Genomic DNA, 22,448 nt, shown 5'->3' with positions numbered 1-22,448 from the left:
TAGCTCATGGACATGCTACTTTAGAGATCAAATCAAACCAATAACCAAATTCTCAAATAAGAGTCTCTCAAAATAAAAAAACCAACAGGCATTTATTAAGAACCTACTATGTATTGGATATTATGCTAGGACCTGGAGACAAAAGAGAGAATTTAAAGAGTATCTTGCCCTCAATAAGCTTACAATCTATAAGGAAGATTTCCTTCTAGAATCAGTTAATCATTAATAATGAAGCATTTATGAAATAAGTATGTATGTGTATCATTATATTTTTGCTTTACTTCATTATTCATTTTCCCTTTTTTTTTTTAACCCTTACTTCCCATCTTAGAATACTGAGTGTTGGTTCCAGAGCAGAAGGTTGGTAAAACTAGGCAATGGGGGTTAAGTGACTTGCCCAGGGTCACAAAGCTAGGAAGTATCTGAAACCAGATCTGAACCCAGGACCTCCTGTCTCTGGGCCTGACACTCTCAATCCACTGAGCCACCAGCTGTCCCCTATATTCATTTTCCTATAAGCCATTTATGCATAACTCAGCACATATCAAAAACTCTTAAAAAGTAGAATTTTGATCAAAAGGCAGAGCCAAGATGGCAGAGTAAAGCAATGGAAAGCTAGAATCTCTCTGAAAATTCCCTCCAACCAACTTTAAAGTAAAATTTCAAAACAAACATTAAAGTGGAAGAACAAAGAAAGTGACAGAGGGAGGCAATTTTCCTGCAGAAGACATCTTGGAAGGTCTGTTTCACTGAGGCAAGAGGGGATCTTAGTCTACAGCAGGGTCACACCACCAAGTCCTTCCACTCCACTGCTTAAGGTTCTGAACCCAGGTCCAAGCCAATAGCAAGACCCCAAGATCCAGAGACCCCCTACACCCACCCCTTGAAGTTCCAAGCTCCATCATAAACCCCCCCCCAATGAGGCCCAAGCCCCAGTACAAGCCCATGATGAAGTCCCTTCTGTGCCAGAACAGCCATGGTGAGGCCCTGAGGGTGCATCTAGCCTTGAAAGCCAATACAGCAGGTCCAGAGGGAAATTGAATCAGTAGTGAGAAGAGGCTTCCAGGGCTCTCAGCCCATAGGCCATCATAAACCTAAAAGAAGTGAAATTTGTAGAAACTCAGAACTAGAGTAGCTGTAAGAAAATACTGAAATTGGGAAGAGATCCCACCTTTAAAATAAAAGTAAAAAAAAACAAAAAACTGGGAAATATAAACAAAAAAAAACCTAAGCACATAAAATTATTATGAGACAAGAGCAAGGCACAAACTAAAAGGAGACAATAAGATCAAAGCAGCTATATGAAAAAAAAAAGGAAGAAAGGAAGTAGAATTTCTAAAAAGTTAGATTTAATAGATCTCTAAAAAAAAGTGAAGAATTGAAAGAAATATGCTGCCTTCTCAGAGGTACAAGGTACCTACACAAAGCAAATGCAGAAAGACAGAAATAATAAATGCATCCTCTTCAGATCATAATGCAATAAAAACTAGTCAATAAGGGACTATGGAAAGTAATTAAAAACTAAATCTAATTCTAAGGAATGAGTGAGTCCTCATATAATAGGGCACAAAAACCTCACAACCAAACACAGAAAAACAAAAATATTAAATGCATCCTTTGCAGACCATAATGCAATAAAAATTATATTCAACAAAGGGTGACAGAAAGACTGAAAACTGGAAATGAAATAATCTTGTGCTAAGCAATGAATTGGTCAAAGAACAAATCATAGAAACAATCATTTCATTAAAAAAAAAAACAACAACAACAACAAAAAAACAACATACCAAAATTTGTGGGATACAGCCAAAACTCTACTTAGGGAGAAATTTATACAGAGAAAAAGTAGATCAATGGATTGGACATGCAACTTAAAAAAGAAAAAGACAAATTAAAAATCCCCAAATAAGTTGGAAATCCTGAAACTCAAAAGAAAAATTAGTAAAAATTTGAAAGAAGACCATGAACCTATAAATAAGGACAAGAAATGGATTTTATGAAAAAAAAATAGATAAACCACTGGTTAATTTGACTTTTCAAAAGAAGAAAATCAAATTGTAAGTATCAAAAATGTAAAAGTTAAAATCACAATCAAAGAAGAAGAAATTAATGGGTGTTATTTTACCCAACTATATGTCAATAAATTTGACAATTTAAGTGAAATAGATGAATATTTATAAAAATATAAACTGCCTAGATCAACAAAAGAAATAAACAAGAAAATAAATAAATAACCTCATCACAGAAAAAGAAATTGAACAAACCATCAAAGAATTCCCTAATACTTCAATACTACATAAACTATTTGGAAAAATAGGGGAAGAAGGAATATGATATTGAGAGCTAAGTCTAGAAGAGCAAAAACAGATTAAGAAAACTACAGACTCATAATGGAAAACCTATGACCCATGATGACAAACCTATGGCACACATGCCAAAGGGGGCACACCAAGCCCTCTCTGTGGGCACACCTGTAGTGGGCCACCAGAAGTTGTTACTAGAAAGCCAGAGGGACTCAGAGCAGAGCTGTTCCTCACTTCCCCAGCTACTCTGCCCAGTAGCCAATGGAAGCGCTTCCTCCCTCCTCTGTCTGGGGGGGGAGAGGTTAGGGTGGTGAAGGAGGGGGGCGGGCCTTACTTGTTGCATGAAGCTGTGGTGCAGACAGCAGCCTGTTGAGCCTGTGGCAAAGGTGTTTCCTCTAGTGGGATTGGAGAGGAGCTAGGTTTATGGGGAGCATAGCTCACAGCATGGCACATAGCTGAAGGGAAGCGGAGCATTGGGGCCACTCTCCTCCCCCTCTCCATACATGCTTCTCTCCCTGGCCCTTTGCTCAGCAGTCTAATAGGAGCACTTCCTCCCTCCCCTGTCTGGGGTAATGGGGCGGGGTAATGGGGTGGGCCAAAGGCAAGGAGCACGGGATTTGATCTGGGGAACAGGGTGGAGATTGGGCCTGGCACTCCATCTCTAAAAGGTTTGTCATCACTGTTAAAGACCATTCTCCCTAATGAATACTCGTGAAAATTTTAGATAAAATACTAGTACTAGCAAGGAAATTACAGCATTGTATCATAAGGATCATATGATGAGGTGAGTTTTCTACCAGGAATGCAGGGACGGTTCAATATTAGGAAAAATCAGCATGATTAACCATATCAATAGCAAAACTAACAGAAACCCTACAATTATATTAATAGATGCAAGAATGAGTGGGTCATAGAACAAATCATAGAAACAATCAGTAATTTCATTGAAGAGAATAACAATGACATAATATTAAAATTTATGGGATACAGACAAACCAATCTTTAGGGGGAGATTTTATCTCTCTAAATGCTTATGTCAATAGAGAAAAAAGTAGATCAATAAATTGGGCATACAACTAAAATGACTAGAAAACAAACAAATTAAAAATCCTGAATTAAAGACGAAATTGGAAATCCTGAAAATCAGAGGAGATTAATAAAAATCAAAAGAAAACCACTGAATTAAAAAAGTAAAACTTAGGGTTGGTTTTATGAAAAAATGTTTATCATAAGATAAACAATTATCAAAAGAGGGAATAAGAATACTTAACTAATCCCATCTCAGAAAAAGAAATAGAACAAGCCATCAATGAACTCTCTAAGGAAAAATCCCCGAGGTGAGATGAATTCATAAGTGAATTGTACCAAACATCTGAAGAACAATGAATCCCCAAATAATATAAACTATTTGGGAAAATAAGCAAGGAAAGACTCCTGCCCAAATTTCTTTTATGTCACAAATATGGTATTGATATCTAAGCCAGGAAAAACAAAAAACAAAGAAAATTACAGACCAATTTCCTTAATACAGATTAAAAACATTTAAATAAAATACCAGCAAGGAGACTATAGCAATATATCACAAAGATCATTCACCAAGACCAGGTAAGATTTATAACAAGAATGCAGGGCTGGTTCAATTTTGGGAAAATTAACCAGCATAACTGACCCTATCAATAACAAAGCCAATAGAAATAATATGATTATCTGAATAAATGCAGAAAAAGCTTTTGACAAAAAACAACACCCATTCCTACTTAAAAAAAAAAACACTAGGAAACATAAAAATAAGTGGAATTTTCCTTAAAATGATAAGTAGTATCTAACTAAAATCATCAACAAATATCTCTAATGAGGATTAAACTAAATGCTAGAAGCATTCTCACTACGATGAAGGGTGAAGCAAGGATGCCCAATAACACTACTATTATTCAATAATGAATTAGAAATGCTAGCTATAGCAATAGGAGAAGGAAAGAAATAGAAGGGATTAAAGGAAACTAAACTATCACTCTTTGCAGATGATATGATGGTTTACTTAGAGAATCAACTAAAAAAAATGAAATGAGTAACTGGCAAAGTCGCAAGATACAAAATAAACCCACTTAAGTCATCAGCATTCTATACATCACCAACAAAGTCCAGCATCAGGAGATAGAGAAATTTCATTTAAAATAACTCTAGAAAATATAAAAATACCTGAGAGTCTATTTCCCAAGGTAAAAACAGGAATTATATGAATATAATTATAACACTCCTTCACATAAAGTTAGACCTAAAACTTGTTAAAATGTTAATCATTCATGGGGAAGCTGAGTTAATACAATAAAAATGACAATTCTACCTAAATTAATTTACTTATTCAGTGTCATACCAATCAAAGTACCAAAAAATTATCGTATAAAGCTAAGGAAAAAATAACAAGAGGTCAAGAATATCAAGGGAATGAATGAAAAAAAAATGTAAAGGTGGCCTAGCCTTACTATATTGCAAGTTGAACTACTATAAAGTAGTAATCATCAATCTGGTCTATGCTAAGAAATAGAATAATGGATCAATGGAATAGATTGGGTATGTAATATACAGTTGTTAATGGCCACTGCAATTTAGTATTTAAGAAACCCAAAGACACCAGCTTTTGGGACAAGAACTCACTATATGACAAAATCTGCTTAGAAAACTGGAAAAGTTTATGGCAGAAACTAGGTATAGACCAATATCTCACACTCTATAACCAAGATAAGGTCAAGAAGGAACTTAGACATAAAGAGTGATACTATAAACAAATTAGGGGAGCATGAATAGTTTACCTATCAGATCTATACTTAAGGGAAGAATTTATGCCCAAATAAGAGATAGAGAACATTACAAAACGTAAAATGAATCATTTTTGATTATATTAAATAAAAAGGTTTTTGAACAAAACCAATGCAACCAAGATAGAAAGGAAACAGCAAATTTCTCTGATAAAGGCCTCATTTCTCAAATAGATAAAGAACTGAGTCAAATTTATAAGAATACAAGTCATTTTCCAATTGACAAATGGTCAAAGGATATGAATAACAAGTTTCAGGTAAGGAAATCAAAACTATCTATAGTCATATGAAAATGTATTTTAAATCACTAATTTAATCACATATGATTAGAGAAATGCAGATTAAAACAACTCTGAGGTACCACCACCTCATACCCATCATATTGGCTAATATGACAGTAAAGGATAAATGTTTTAGGCAATGTGGCAAAATTGGAATTGTGAACTGACCTAACCATGCTGGAGGGCAATTTGGAATTATGCCCAAAAGAATATAACACTGTGTATATATCCTTTGATCCAGTAATATCACTACTAGGTCTAAATCACAAAGAAATCAAAAAAAGGAAAAAGGACCTGTTTGTACAAAAATATTTATAGCAACTCTTTTTGTAGTGGCAAAGAACTAGAAATTGAGGGGATGCCAATCAATTGGGAACGGCTGAACAAACTGTGGTATATGACTAGAATGGAATACTACTGTGCTATAAGAAATGATGAGCAAGATGATTTCAAAAACATCTGGGAAGACCTACATGAACTGATTTAGAATGAAGCAAGCAGGAGAACATTGTACACAGTAAGAGCAATATTATATTATAACAATCAACTGTGAAAAGATTTGACTACTCTCAGCAATACAATAATCCGAGCCAATTTTAAAGGATTTAATGACAAAGAATACTACCCGCCTCCAGAAAAAGAACCAATGGATTCTGAATACAGATCAAAGTATATCATTTTCATTTTATTTGTGTTTTTATTTTTGGATTTTGGTTTTATTTATTTTCTCCAAAATTGACCAATACGGAAATATGTTTTGCCAGATTATACATTTTTAACCTAGATCAAATTGCTTACCCAGGAAAAAAGGAAAATGATTTGGATCTTATAATTTCAGACATGTGTTAAAAATTATTATTATATGTAATTGGGAAAATAAAATATTCTTTTTAAAAAGTAGAACTTTCATAGCATAATAACTGTTTTACTGAAAAGACCAAGCAAAATAATCTACAAAAAGATATAGTAAATTCTGAGGGATTTATGGAAAAGAACGCTACCCACATTCAGAGGAACTACAGGAGTGGAAACAGAAGAAAAACAACTGCTTGAACACATTGGTTGAGGCAGACATGATTGGGGATGTAGACTCGAAACTGCCACACCAATGCAACTATCAACAATTTGGAAATAGGTCTTGATCAATGACACATGTTAAAACCAGTGGAAATACACATCTGCCATGGAGGGGGGAGCGGGAAGTTGGGGGGTGAAGGGGAAAGTAAGAGCATGAATTATGTAACCATGTTAACTTTTCAAAAAAATAAATATTAATAAATGTGTAAAAAAAAGATATAGTAAAATAAAACATTTCATCATTTTTAGCATTGAAAAAATAAGACCACACCTGAACAATAAGAAAAAGATAGATTTGTTTTTAGGTGCTACCAGCAACCAATGACCTAAAGTCAGTTGAGAGTTCCTAGAAAATTCTTTGCAAACTGATTAGGAAAAGAACTTCTTTGCACTGTGTGAGCTTATCAGGTAGGTTCACAGGTACCTGTGAACAAAGGGACTGAGAGAACTCAAGAAGGCAACATTAGAAAGTGTGCTAAACTTGCAGCAAAGGACCTGAGTTTGAATTCTAGCTCTGCTACTTACTAATCCAGTGAATGGCAAACTTTTTAAAGAGGGGGCCCAAAGGAAAGGAAATGCTCATCTGTCAGTCTGTTTCTAAGGCAACTCTTTCGAAGTTTCATTGTATTGTATCCTACTCATTGTATTTGTTGAATTAGGAATAATGTCCCAGCCAAATAGAACATTTCAGGGGGCCCGCAGTAGTTTGCCCATCACTGTACTAACCTGAACACGCCACTTACTTTTCTGGTCCTGAGGTACCTTATATAAATTGAGGGAATTGGACAAGATAGAAATCTAACAAATTCCTGCACTAAATATATGAATTCCTGCAATCTGGTAAAAACTGGAAGCATAAGATTTCTTTTGTGGAATACCAACCAAGCCACATTACAAAGGAGAAAGTTTGACTACATAATGTAAGAACTTGGAAATGTCCTTTATGATTTGGCATCTAAGACTAAAGAAAGAGTCAATAAGGGTACATTTTCGCCAAAGAATTAAAAGTTAACTGTATAAAATTTAATGAAACACTCACAAATTAAGAGAAAAAAATTAAGACTATTTCTTCTTCAACATAGATAGATGGGTATTGGTTTCACTTTTAATTTTCTCAGACGATAGACTATACTTCCTTAATGCAAATATTCTTAAACAAGTATAATCTAAGGGTGATAATATTCTTTTCTTCAGCTTTGTTGTTATGCTCTTATGAAAAGTCTCTATATTCAACATAAATCACCAAGAACTTCCATATTTAATAGAGATCTCCTAAATTCAAAATATCACTGCATCTCCTACACAGACAATATCAATTACATCCTTAATCCCAATTTATTGGCACTCTAACCTCTATAGTATGATATAAGCAACTAAGAACTGAGTCAACTGAAGAAAGGTAAATTAAACTAAAAAAATTATCTTCTTTAGGTTTTAAATTAAATTTAAATTTAATCTTAATTCAAAGAACAAAAGGAAACGAGAATCTTAAATTATTCTGTGAAACATACTATCTCCTATAAGGAATCGTTACCTAAAAACACTAAGAACACAGATAACACCACCTATAAAATTTACTTTCCCCATTGATCAAGCCATGAAGCACCTTTGTCACAAACATGAAACATCTATGGTACCACTAGGAGAAGTGTATATTAAATCTCTTAACCCATCTTTTTTTTTTCAAACTAAAATAAACTATAGATCTTAGAGCAAAAAACCCACAAAGACCAGACCATTTCCCAACCCATTGCCACTTGCTATTATTTTTAAGTGCTTTTGCAATTATTTTTAAGGTAATATCAGTTTAAAATATTTTGCCTGTTCTTTCAAAAATATTAACATTACAATTCATGAGCAGCAATGTAGAAGAATCCTGAAAAACCATCAATGATCCTTCAGTTACACTGTAGCTATATAACTACAAGATGCTATCTATTATGAAGATGTTGAAGAACCTTTATACTTGTCAAATGTTTAGGAAACTGGAATTAAAGTTGTCCATGCAGAAGCTGAGTCTGCTCAGCAGCCTGAAAGGCTAAAACCTTCATAGCCTAAGCATGATTATCAAATTCTTTGTGCTCTTAAAGGAGAGTAATTATAGGCATGTGAAAAAAAGGAAGCACTCCCTGAGGTACTCTTCCTTGCATTCCTCCCAAGAGGCACCAGGGCCATTAAAAATTCCAAGATGAAGAGGAAAACAGCCTGGGAACAGCCAGGAGGCAATACAGCAAATTAATACACCAACTGTCCTCAGGGAATGCTGTGATAAAACAGGAAACACTTCTCTCTTCGCAAAATAAAATTATACACTAATGATAACACAGTCACCACACACACAAAAACCATTCTAATGATGGGTGTGAAATTCCCAATGCTGCCAAGATGCTTTGAATGAAATCTTTCCCCACTACATACAAAATGAGGCAGAAAAAAGGAAAAGCTGTCTCCTAAGACCAGCTCTCCTCAGTGCCAAGCATGTATCCAAAAAAAAAATCTCTTCCTCCTACACCCAAAGTCCACAGTCCCAACAACTGAAAATGAATTCTGACTATCTCGCCCCAAGAGCAATTGGAAAAGTCCTTCAGTGGCTAGAAATCTCTTCCTAAAAAGACTCTACAGAGAGAAGGCACACATGTTATCCTAGGGTAGTAAGAGATGACCTGGAAGGTTCAGTGTTTTATCATTCACATTTTCTAAAGGTTTCACAGAGGCTATGTGTGCTTATCAAATGATTAACAAAAAAAGGAATAGTATTTAGGAGTGAGAGAAAAGATAGGTATCATCACCTATATTCACTTTCCTTAGCTTTCAGCCAGTGCCAAATATGTGAAGCAATACACAATGTTTCTCCATAATTTAGTGTGCCCAGGAGTACAGCCTAGCCATCATGTTCCTACCCCCTAGCCACCAATCCTGATGGGCAAGAAATGGAAGAGAATAATGTGAATAATGAAATATAGAGATAAAAAAACACAAGCTACTGTGCAGGCACAGCTTTTTAAAGGAAACTGGGAATCCCAATAATTCAGCATCACATAATCTTACTGGCAGAGCTAAGCTAAGGACAAAGCTACTCACTCCACTTTACTCCTGACATGATATAGTATGCTAAGTCTATCTGAAGGGACATACTTAGCGTGTGATGAAAGCACCAGCCACCCAAAGGGTCAGGGAGCTGCATTCACATAAGTCTTTTTAAACTGAGGATTAAAATCCAGAATAAAGATTAAGGGAGGAGTGGTATACACTAACTAAAGAGTTTTCATATTTTCTGTACAACTATTTTTAACATTCTTCCTTTCAAAAAACTTTTTTCCAACTTTCCTATTTGATTCTGCTATATGTCAGAGGCCAATGACTGGAGTCATGTAGAAATAATGACTGACACGCCCATGAAGAGTTTTCATCTTTTAAACATTGCACAGCCATTCCTATATAAAAATTATTAGGTGGACAAATGCATGGAATAAGTTCTTTTTGCCATTAGATCAAACAGTATTTCACTAATTGGCATCTATCAATCTATACAAAAATTGCATTTATAATATATAACCAACAAATATGTTTGAAATAAACAGTTTAATACTATTCTCTGGTTTATCAATTTGCAGAGAATTAAGAACAGACCTTAGACTATTCAGCTCTATCTCTGTGGTAAAAAGAAAAGCATTTTCACTTGCTTTCTCATCTAGTTCCTTAAGAGAACCTCTCTCTAGAGAAGCAATATTAATAACAGTCTTTACAGATGAGGTTTTTATTGGCATTGACTAGAAGGAAATGAGAGAAGCCTCTCAAAGAGATCAGAAATATTACCTGGCAGAACAGTGTGCTGGTAAGCATCTTCGGTGGGAAGCATCAGCAAGAACATCCAAAGAATAGAGAGGAGAAAGGGGATTGAACTGAAAGAACAAAAAGGAAGTCATTTCAATAAGCCCCCACTTGAAGGATACAGCCTGACCTTGAAAAAAGAATCCTGCTGTCAGAGTGCTTTCTCTCCACTCTACTTCCATCATTTATGCCAACCCAAAACATTAGCACAAAACAATTTGGTGAGGTTATAGAATGCTCAACATTATGCTATGTGATTGTAGCCCAGCTAGTCCAGTTTCCTCAAAAAGAATGAATAATCTTCTATTCTGTTGGTCCTCTGAAAATCTTTTAATGAATCCAGGTATGCCCTCCACATTGTGAGAATGAGAGCATGGAGGCCCCAGGATCTAGCAAATCCATGTAAAAATTTTTGGCCTTCCTTTCATACCAGAGAAGTCTGAACTTTTTTTTTCTATTATGGGGTATTTACAGTACCTTACTGCAAAATTTGGATGAAGTATCTGGTCAAGGGTTATATGATGGTCAATGTTAAGTAAAAATGAGTTTCTAAACATTTCCTATGTCATCTGCAGCTTCCACAAAACTCCCCAAAAATTCCTAGTTAATTTCTTATGCCAACATGTGATATAGAGAAATCACAAAAGGGAAAGTCGAAATGTGGAAGTGATATCTATCACTTATATCTACAAAGGTACAATTAATAGGTGGTTTTGCCTGTAAACTTGGACTCCATTCAAACCCATTCTTGAGTAGAATGGTAAATTATTTCCTATCCTCTTATCTCAAAGAATCATTTTGGTGAATGAAAAAAGTATCTGCAATACAGTATTTTGAAAATGGTATGAGGCAGCTAAGTAGTACAGTGAACAGAGCCAAGCCTGGAGTTGGGAGGCCCTGGGTTCAAGTTTGACCCTAAATACTTTCTAGCTGTATGACCCTGGGGCACATCACTTAACCTTATATGCCTAGCCCTTGTCCTTCTGTCTTAAGAAAATCCAGGTTCTCGTCATAGTTATGTTACTACCAACTTGCTACATAACCTTAGGCCCATCTAATGTTTTCTCACAAGAACTATAGAGTGCCAGACACAAAGCTAAGATCACCTGGGTTCAAATCTCTCTTCTGAAACTTATGAGCTGTAATAAGAAATAAAAATAATACCTTATAGTACCTGCCTGCTTCACAAGGTTGTTGCAAGAGTCAAATGACATAATGTATGTAAAGTATTCTGCAACCTTGAAAGTGCTATGTGCTGATTATTACTGTTATTATTACCCATTCTGATCAATTCACAAGGTTATTGGGATAGAAATTAAAAGGTTTTGAAAAAGAGAATGCTATATAAGTTGTCAAGTTCTATAGGAAACACTCAGCATAAAGCAAGCTAATTAATACTTTTAATACCTCAAAATAGTTGTATATTCTTGCCTACTTTGTCCAGGTTTCAAAATCACTTTTGTCATCCCCCTTCCCAAAAAGGCTCCAAACTAAAAATATCTCCTAAAAAAACAAAAATTACTTTCTGGCTTTTAGAGATGAATACTGTTTTATTATTAGTACAGTAATTTAACTAATAGATATCCTTCCAAACCCATAGACACTTAAAAGTAAGAAAGTTTTATTGATCAAGCCTCCACAATTACAAATTCTCTTCTGCAAGACTAATCACCAGGAGGAAAAAAACATAAAACTAAAAGTGGAAATACTTCACCCCAGTTCATATGCAGTTCATTCTGTGATCTCCTCATTGCCAATTCAAAGCAAAATAACTGATTGCCATCTGATAGCCTATAAAGAATCAGCAACTAAAAAATAAAGTAACCACCACAAAACTGAACCTTGAAAACAAAATTAGCCATAGCAACCTTATAGGTGTCTTCTAAGGTACAGTATAATTCAGTAAGAGTCAAATATCCATGAAACACAGAAAACATAGGCTACCAAAACGATGTATGGATAATGACTTCCTTACCTCATGTGAACAGGCAGGAATGTGGGGAAAATCAGAAGTCAACGCTTTGTTCTTTCTAGAGAAAAGGAAATCAAATGAGAAAATAAAGATGACCAAAGAGCCAACTTACCTGGTTGCGCTCTCTCTTTCCTGTTGATGATAACCAGAAACTAAAGGGAGGGAAAGAACAAAATAGGAAGAAAATAAAATACAAAAAGCAGGGAAAAGATAAAGAAAAAGAAAACAAAAAGATGAAGGGGAAATGAATTAAGGAAATAAAAAAAGATGGAGTTGGGGGAGAGAGGGAAAAAAATATTAAACATGTGCAAGCCTTACACAGGAAACAACTTTTCAAAGGAAAAGCCTTCTAAATGAGAATAGCAAGTATGAGGCAACATGATAATGAACTCGGTTGCTAAGCTATGCAAATAAACTACTAACAACATGATCCCCAAGTCAACACAAGTTGAACCACAGATTACAAGCATCTTTGTCTGCTGTTATAGATTGAAATAGTACCTATATGTTGGATAAATACATTCTGTTGAAATTGGCTCCCATGGTAAGAAGAAATACCAAAGAGCCATTACAATAGAACTTCCTTTTATGCGAACTGAACACATAAATTCAGGTAAACACAACTGGAAATCAAAAAAATTAAAGGTAGAAAAATATGTAAAATAAAAATTCTTAACTAATGCACTAAGCCCATTCCATTATTCCAAGCAGAGTAAAGTTTGCAACAGTTCAATCACACTCATACTCATTCCAAAAAGCGTTAGTGTGAATCATTTACTGTTTTTTGCTCCTGTATCAGTCTTTGTCTGGAATTCATGTCAGAGTCAGAGCAGTGCTTGTCTGTTTCATTAATGATATATGGTTATTAATAATGGCTCCAAAGTAAAAGAGTAATGATGTTGGTAGCTCTGATAAGCCTAAGAAGTTTTAAAGGGCCTAAGTATGTTCATGTAAGAAATACTTATTAAAAAATGAAGTTCACTATTACGTGTGATTTTCAACTTATGTGAAGGGTCTTGAAACACATTAGTCACATAAAATGAGGCTCTACATGAGGTCCTACTGTATATCAAGTGGAATGAGATTTTGAGAATATGGCTGTCATAAGAAAGAACAGAAAATTCCTCCATCAACAAATAGTTTGCTCAAAACAGAGGTCGGTTCTTGAAGGACTTTAGCATCAGTAATTAACACAAAAATTCTTTCTCTATAAAGTTGCATAAGATCTCATCCACTTAATAGCAAGCAAAACCATTTCTGCCACCCAGTGTCTAGCCAAATGCTTTGAACACAGCAAGCGCTCAACACATGTTAACTACGTAATTGCAAGGGAGAAGATGGTAGCTCTAGGCAATTATCAATTTTATAGATTTCTATTAAGAGAAAAAGAACTATTTAAGAGTTCAGAGTATGAAAAACTTAAGGAGAGGCTGCCTTTTAACAATATTTATGTCTAAAGAGCAAAGAAAGAAGGAAAAGGAAAAGAATTTTAAAAATAGCTATAGAGAAACATGTCATATGGTTTAGTGCTCTAGATAGAACAAATGCCATAAAGAACACTTCAATGAATCTTAGAAGTCTCTTTGATAATGCTAACATTCTGGTTTGCATGGCAAATTTCTGGTAGTTATAAAAATTCCCCTTCTTTCTCCCCACTATATAGAACAGGAAATTCCTGATATTTCTGTTTCTCGAGGCCTAAATTAAACAACCAGAAATACACAGTACTTACTCTTTCTGACGTGGATCGCTAATAATGTGGCCTACCCTTTCAGGCCCTAAAGTGCTCATGCTGGTCTCCTAAAAAGACAGAGAAGTGAAATATGTCATCACTACCATGAATACTGCACTGACACAAGAGCATAATTGTCCACCAAATTTTTTTTTAACTACTTTAAAATGGTTAAAGTCAAACTCAGAGATGTTGGTCAACAGACAGACACAAAAATTAACACAGTCTTGTTTCCAATGGTTCTGGTGGGCTTACTGCCAGGCCGTAAGCTCCATAAGGAAAGGGATTATCTTGTGAATTTTCATATCCCCCAAAATCCTTAGTGCGGTGCCTTGGACATAGTGAGCATTCAATAAATGAGTTGAATGAATTGCTAAGGACTTGAACACTAAAATTAGTCACCATATATTTGTATCCCAACATTTTTTCTTCTCCAAATCACACAAGAAACAGAAACTGGTACTGTTTATATAAACATTGATCATTCCTTAGCCTAAGTTTTCAACATCAGGGTATCAGAAGGTAATGTAAATGATCACAGAACCATCATCTTTGGAATATAGTGAAATGACAGGAAAAACTCATTCTTCACTCACCATGAATATCCATTTCAGTATCTGTGAAGGCAAATGGACTAGGCTGTGTGCACATGCTAATACATAACATGTATAAATGTTAAGCCTGGGTAAGCACAAGTCAAGTGCGCACAAAAGTCAAGAAATATATAAGCTTGATGTGTGCACACAATCTCTGGGCAAGTATTCTATGTGTTCACCTGTGTGGTGAATTAATCTAAACATTAAGCTGCACATCAATTTACTATAGAAAATTAATTTGAGGTCAGGTTCTGCACAGGAATAGAGCTAAATGAAAAGGTTTTACACCCTGTATTCTTCATCCCTTATGGCCATGCTTCCTGGTCACAGACACATATGAAGTAGGGGAGAAGGGAGGGATGGGTGAAAAATGGGCTATTTGTTACAGCAGAAAAATTATTAAGTTAAAATGCCGTAATGTTTAAATTTACAGTTTATTACTGTGTAAATTGCAAGCTGTACTTTCAGTAATTAGCAGCTCGCTGGCAGGGAGCTGTGAATGAAACTCATTATTTATGATTACAATTTAGAAAAAGAGAAGAGAGGGACAGGGGATAGAGAAGTAGGGGGAGGTGGGTAGAATAGGTGACCTCCACTATAAATAACAAATACCCCTTTTAAGGTGATGAAGATGAATTTAACAAGCAAATATCCTATTCATTTGCAATTGTTAGATATATTTCCACAATAGCCTCTTGTTCCCTCCTAGTTAAACTAAAGTAAGCCTGATTTACTCCATACCAGTTGATTGCTCTTATTTTACAACAGTTAAAACGAAGTAAGGTAGTTGAAGGGGAGACTATTAGCAGTCATACCTAGTAGATGGAAAAGGGAAGGAAAGTGAGAAAGTTCCCCTTTTTCTCTTCACCACTAAATTCTCTTATCTTACTAGGTTCTCCAACAAAGAGCTTCCAACAAAGCAAGAGATATGGGACATCCTAAGATAATCAAAATGAGTTTCATAAGCATTCTCCCAACAAATAAATCCAGGTAATGTGAGGTAGTAAGAAAGGTGCCAAACTCAACAAGACACTTCTCTAAAATCTCAGATTCCCTACATAAAATGACTTTTCTATAGGGGGACTATAATGTGGCCATACTACAAAAAGTAAAATCTCTATGAAATATTTTAACTGACATTTTGTTCATTTAAACTTCAGAAAATAAATACACTCTGAATTATCTTCTTCATATTCCCTACCTCTTAACTCGCCTTCTGACCCTCTCTGGCCAAGTAGGGATCTTAATCTTTTGGCCTTGATTACATACTTCACAAAATTTTTAGAAGTCTTAAGGCCTCATTCAATAGCAGTTACTATTCTTGATGATCTTTGACAAATATTATGATGAAAGATTAAAATTACAATGAACAAAGAAATCTTCAGAAATTTAGATAAAGAGTAATGATAAGAGATAGGAAAAATATTATTACCCTACTTCTGCCAATTAATACATTGAGGGGCATCACCTTTCCAACAAGCCGCCTTCTTCCCTTTCTGAGGCATCGAGCAGCAGCTCCAGGGAGTCGATTCAAGCGTGCATGGAACCCTGAAAATAAAGGGTAAAAAATCTCAACATCCAATTTCAACAAAACAAAGATGTATTAATCAACTACCATGTGCAAGACACAGTAATATGTGCTGGCAATTTTTTAAACAATAAACCAAAAACAAGGAAAAATCCTAAAACTATATCTTCAAGAAGCTTGTAGTCTTAGTACTCAAAATAAACAACTGCTTATTGAAGATATGTGTTACCTTGAAGGCTTTACTAACAAATTTCTACTAATTTTGACATGGAAATTGGATTGATAAAACTCATTTTCCAAATTTTAGCTATTCCAAAACCCTAAGTCTTTAAATCTCATGATTTTAATTATACAAGAAGGATCTATGATGTCATCAGTTTGGGGAACTATCGTCACCAATGAAGATTACAAACTACTGCATATAAATAAACCCTGGCTTATTATTATGATGATATTTATATAACTAAATGACCAAGGCATTTAAAGGGTAAGTGTAAGTGACTTGTCTAGTCACATCTGATGTGACAGAAGTGGAATTTTACTTTATCTACTTGTTTCCAAGCCCAAAACTCTATCCCTTAAGCCATGTTTCTTCTATAATTACATTGTTTCTTTTTGATGGTTACTCAGTCAACAAACATTTATTAAGCACCTACTAGGTGCCAAGTAGTATCTAATGTATTGGGGGATACAAATACTAAAAAACGAAATAATCTCTGAGGGACAGGGAGAGAGGGCCAAAGGGAGGAAAAGAGGGAGGGAGTTAGGAAGGAAGGAAGGAAGAAAACAGAATACAAAGTACTTTGGGAGGGAGGACACAAAGGAGAGAGTGGTTTCAGATAGGGGATTAGGAAAGGCATGTACATATCCTTTGATCCAGTAATACCACAACTAGATTTGTAGCCCAAAGAGATTAAAGAAAAGGGAAAAGGATCTATTTGTGCAAAAATATTTAGAAGTAATTCTTTGTGTAGTGGAAAAGAATTAAGAAATTGAAAGGGCTGCCCATCCATTGGGGAATGGTTAAAAAAGCTGTGGTGTATAATTGTGATGAAATGCTATTGTGCTCTAAGAAATGATGAGGGACATAGTCTCAGAAAAACCTGGGAAGATCTATATGAATTTATAGAAAGAGAAATGAGCAGAACCAGGAGATCACTGTCTATGGTAATAGCAATACTGTATAATAGTTAGCTGTGAAAGACTTAGCTATTCACAGTAATTCAATGAACCAAGAAAAGTCTGAAGGACTTCCAATGAAAAATGCTATCCACCTCCTAAAAAAGTGATGGAGTCTGAATGCAGATCAAAGCATACTATTTTTCACTTTATTTTATTTGTATGTTTTTATTTTGGAGTCTGGGGGCTATATGAGCATTCTCTCACAGTATGATCAATAATGGAAATATATGGTTTGCATGATCCTACATGTAAATCCTAGATCAAACTGCTTAAGATCTCTGGGTGGAGAAGGGCAAGCAAAGGGAAGACAATCTGGATCTCATAATCTCAGAAAACATTAAAAATTATCACATGTAATTAGGGAAAATAAAATATACTAAAATAAGATAAATCAAAATATTTTATCACAATATATCCATATCATATAGAACATCATAATATTTAAGATTCATCTTGAAAGAAAGGAATTCTATTTGGCAGAAGTGAGGAAAAGAACATTTTAGGCATGAAGGAGGCTGTGTGTAAAAAAAAAAGTCAGTCAGTTTGACTAGACTAGAGAATACGGGACAAAGTACTGCACAACAAATTTGCAAAGAAATTTATAGCCAACTTGTAAAGCATAGACAAGCAGGATAGTTTTGAAAGTAATGTGATTTATTATATACTCTTTTTTTAAAGCAAACAATATGGAAAAGAAATTCATGGTTTCATCTATAATCTCTTTTTGTCATACTTCATACACAAAAATTTTTTTTGGTTATTTAAATTCAGACTTATAAAATCAAATTTTTAAAAAAGGTTATTTCTATGACTAAGTTTAGCCTTTTTGCCTGTGGATAATGTGAAATTATTTTCTAATTTCTGGGTTTGTGTGTCTGGCTTCATGTTTCTTTATAATTAATAATTACTCATGTTTGCACATTCTTCTAGCTTAGTTTCTTAGGGACTTCATATTGGGGCCAGGCTTTGGGCACTTCTGGAGTTTAAGATTGAACTCCTTCTTTATACTAATCTGTATTATATGGGGTGTCTAATACTAAATCCTAGAGTTAGGCAGGACATACCTCTGTGTATAGTGCATAATGCTGGCACTACATATAGCAACCATCTGGAAGTCATTACTAGGGAGTCTGATACAGGTGATCCTTCACTGTAGGCTATAAGCTCCTAGCTCTTTGGCTAGACCATGATTGGGGTTCCCTGTACATAGTTTCAGTCTCTAAGTTTAAATGACTTGCCTTTATCCTTGAGCTGGAAAGCTTCTTGTGAGCCAGGCTCCCTAACCAGGATTTTCTGTCTGGACTCCTTCTCTACTGCTTGTAGGCTTCTGGCTGTCTGTGTGGATCTAGGATAGAAATGCCCTTCTGTAGTTTCTCCTTAGACTTCTTAATCATTTCTAGATCTGGTGTTTTTAATCCCTGTTGGAGTAGCTGTGAAAAAGCTAGCCTTTTCTATTTCTAATCACTCCATCTTGAAGGAAGTCTTCCTTCTCTATGGACTATGGATAAGGAAAGATGCATATACTGTCAAGACTGGTTTTGATTAAAGCCTTTTCTTTTATTTTTCATCTTTGTTATAAAGGATGACTCATAGGGGAAAAAGTAATGAGGAGACTGAGGGAGGAGTCTGGAGGGTAGAAAAGACAGCAGGGAGAAATAAATTCAAAAATGATGGTGATATAAAAACAAAAGGTAATAAAATATTTAAAGACAATTTTAATAATCCAAAAATGAGGTGATAGGTGCCTGAATTATGGTTGTAGCATTCTGAGTAAAGAACATAGAAGAGATAAAGGAGACTTTGGGGAGACAAAATCAACAAAACTTGGAAAGTGATTAGATATGAAGGTATGTGGGAGAGCTGAAGAGAAAGGATGACTTCAAGTGATTAGAATTGTGGTGCCCTTAGCAGAAATAAGGAAGATTTGATGAGGGGAAAGTTTAGGGGAAAAGATAAATGAGTTTTGTTTTGAACATGTTATTTACAAGATAGTGACAGGATATCCTGGTGGATATCTCCAGCAAGCTACCTCCCTAGTGTTGAAGAGCTAGAGTTTAGGGAGCTTAACACCAGAGATAATAGATTTGGGACCTTTTGCTTACAGGTAGTAATTAAGGCTATGGAAGTAGATAATTGCAGTCATCAAAGGAAACATCCACGCTAAAGGAATAAATATATATAATGTTCCAACAAAACATGAAGAAACCAACAAACAAGAAGAGAATGAGAGAAAAACATCAGGGAAGTCCAGGGGAAGAGTATATCCAAGAGGAGGGAGTGGTCAACACGCTAAACACTAAAGAAAGATAAGTAGATGTGTAGTGCAAAAGGGTGAACTGAAAAAAAAAAAAAAAAAAAAGAAGTCACGAGATTTAGCAGTTAACAGACAATTATTAGTCACCTCAGAAAAGTTTGGTTGAATGCTGAACCTGGAAGTCAAACTGCAAGAAGTTAGGAAGTGAATAGGAGGTGAACAATTAGAGTCAATAAGTGAAGATAATCAATTCTCCTATGAGTCTCATTGTGATTTGGTGATTTAATGCAAGAGGTAATCTGTGGATTTTTTCAATTTCTATTTTACCCTCTTGTGTTCAAGAATGTCAGAGCAGTTTTCTTTGATAACTTCTTGTAATATAATGTCTAGCCTTTTTTTTTTTTGAACCCTTGTACTTTGGTGTATTGTCTCATAGGTGGAAGATTGGTAAGGGTGGGCAATGGGGGTCAAGTGACTTGCCCAGGGTCACCCAGCTGGTCTAGCCTTTTTTTTGATCATGACTTTCAGATAGTCCAATAATTATTAGATTATGTCTCCTGGATCTATTTTCAAGGTTGGTTGTTTTTCAAAGATATTTTTCATATTTTCCTCTATTTCTTCATTCTTCTGATTTTGTTTTATAGTTTCTTGGCATTTAATGAAGTCATTAGCTTTTGCCTAATTCTAATTTTTAAATACTGATTTTCTTCCATGAGCTTTTGATCCTCATTTTCCATTTGGTCCATTCTACTTTTCAAAGAATTGTTTTTAAAAAAAATTTTTTATTGTATTTTTGTGCCTCTTTTTCCTCGATCAATTTTGCTTTTTAAGCCATTTTTCTTTTTGCATTACTTTCATTTATGTTTTCTACTGCCTGAGACGAATTCCCTTTTTTTTTTTTTGAAGTTTTGCATGTGGTTGTTGCTTTACTCTTTTTGTTCCCCATAAAAATTTTCTATGATTAGATGTTTCTTTTGCTGTTTGCTCATTTTCCCAGCCTTTTTTTGGCCTGTGGACTAGGAGTTCTGAAAACCACTGGTTCTGTCTCCTTTGGTGATGGCTTCCAGGACTTAGAGCATTGTGAACTATTTTGCCCTGGGGCTACAATCTTAAAATGGCCAAGTACTACTGACTTTTGGGGTCTCATTTTGGGCTAATGCCAGCACTTGGGACTTCAAGGGGTGGGTAAGGAGTGCTCTGCTGTTGGTTTAGGCAGGGTCCTCCCAGGATCCCAAGGCTGGCATATGCCCAGGTTTGGAGCCTGGAGCAAGTGGTGGGAGGTGGTCAGCCAGCACTCTTCTGTGTGTAATTTCTGGTTCCCCCATATCCTGTGAAAATCTACTCTCTCTGCCTACCTTTCAAGTTATTTTCCTCAGAAGGGTCCCCCTCATTCAGTCTCCTTATTGGATTCTCTGACTTCAATCATTTTGAGGCACTATTTTAAGGTTGGTTTGGAAGGATTCTCAAAGCTGTTTTAAGTTTTTGCTGTTCCTATGCCACCATCTTTGAGTCTCATTGTAAAAGGAAACAAAGAGCTAAGAGGACAGTTTGATGGACTGCCACAGTTAATATTTTCCATATTTGAATGCATCTGTGATCTCACTGATGTGTGGATATTCCCCCTCCAGTGATATAGAGAGCAACCAAGTTTGCCCATACCTTCCCATTAAGGACCATCACAGGTTATCTACACAACATTCTAAGGGCCACCTTCTTCTGCCGTTAGTGATACCAATGAAATATATAGACTATCAGTCATTGCTTGCTCTTATGGCCCATCTTCTTTTTCATCACATTTATTTCTTTAATGAGACCTTTTATACCACTACTCCCATGAAATTCCATTTATAACTTGTTACAGACTATTCATGGTCACTATGCAATTCTACAATGTATTTTGGGTGACTCTCAATTTCAATTCTTCAGATACTGAAGTATTCCATGCCTTTCGACCATGCAACACCAATGAAAGAATACTATTGGGATAAAAGAACATTTGTTTTTGACACTATAAAATATTGGCATTATTAAAATACCTCTGTAATTTCCCAAAGGTAACAGGAACTACTTTCATGCTAATGTTCAATTTTAAACCCAGAAAAGAGTCTATCTTTTCTCAGAGATGGGAGCAAAGGAAGAGAGAATTTAAAATAACGTAGAGACATATTATGGTATGGAATAGAAAACAAGAAGTTACTGACAGTAGATGGCTTCTTCTTTGTTTTAAGTAGGACAATGGGTCCCTTTGCAAGGGTGGAAGAATGACAGAGAGGACTTACAAAGAAAAGTTTTGGAATAACTGCTATACACAGTGTGAGTCAAATAAGGGAGAATAAAAATATTCCTATTGGGCTACAGAGATCCAGTTAAGTATTAGATAATATAAATTTGTGGAAGATACAATCTGCAAAGCTTTGTGACATCCATCAGCATTTAAGTATAAAATACTCAAGATGGATTTGGAGGAGTTGGGAAGGAGAGAGCATTAAACTCTGGTAAGGGTTCAGCAATGTGTGAATGGCAATAATACCAAATGAGCCAGAGGTTTCAAGGGTATAATGCAGTACTGAGCTGAAGTATTCAACTACAAGATTCAAAATATGAAGCAAAGAAAACAAGGTCAGAACAGGGGTGATATACTAAAAAAGAAAAAAGGAAAGGAAGGAAAGGGACAGTGGGGATGAAAGTTGCAGTAAGAATAAAAAATCTATAAAACAAAAGGGTTGGATTCTACAGTCTTTGAGGTCTTTACCAGCTTCAACGTTCTTTAATTTTATGATACAATGGAAAAACTAATAGGAATAAAAGTTATTCAAAGAAATACTTTTTAATCAACTCTTTCTTAACAAGCCATTATTCTAAATCCATTTCTTACT

The 22,448-nt window shown here is 35.2% G+C and overlaps 1 protein-coding gene across 1 annotated transcript in view; it reads right to left on the bottom strand.

Moving 5' to 3' along the window:
* The window catches only part of GPATCH2L (G-patch domain containing 2 like), a 74,006-nt gene that overhangs the window by 35,447 nt on the left and 16,111 nt on the right, over positions 1 to 22,448 (bottom strand). Inside the window, exons 5-8 of the mRNA XM_044664954.1 lie at positions 16,077 to 16,156; positions 14,013 to 14,080; positions 12,284 to 12,338; positions 10,294 to 10,379 (exon numbers count right to left, since the gene is read on the bottom strand). Of these exons, the coding sequence (XP_044520889.1) occupies positions 10,294 to 10,379; positions 12,284 to 12,338; positions 14,013 to 14,080; positions 16,077 to 16,156 (289 nt within the window). The remainder of the gene's footprint in view (positions 1 to 10,293; positions 10,380 to 12,283; positions 12,339 to 14,012; positions 14,081 to 16,076; positions 16,157 to 22,448) is intronic.

Source organism: Gracilinanus agilis, chromosome 2 (genome assembly GCF_016433145.1).
Source record: "Gracilinanus agilis isolate LMUSP501 chromosome 2, AgileGrace, whole genome shotgun sequence".
Taxonomy (NCBI): Eukaryota; Metazoa; Chordata; class Mammalia; order Didelphimorphia; family Didelphidae; genus Gracilinanus; species Gracilinanus agilis.
This window is presented reverse-complemented; position numbering and strand designations above follow the sequence as displayed.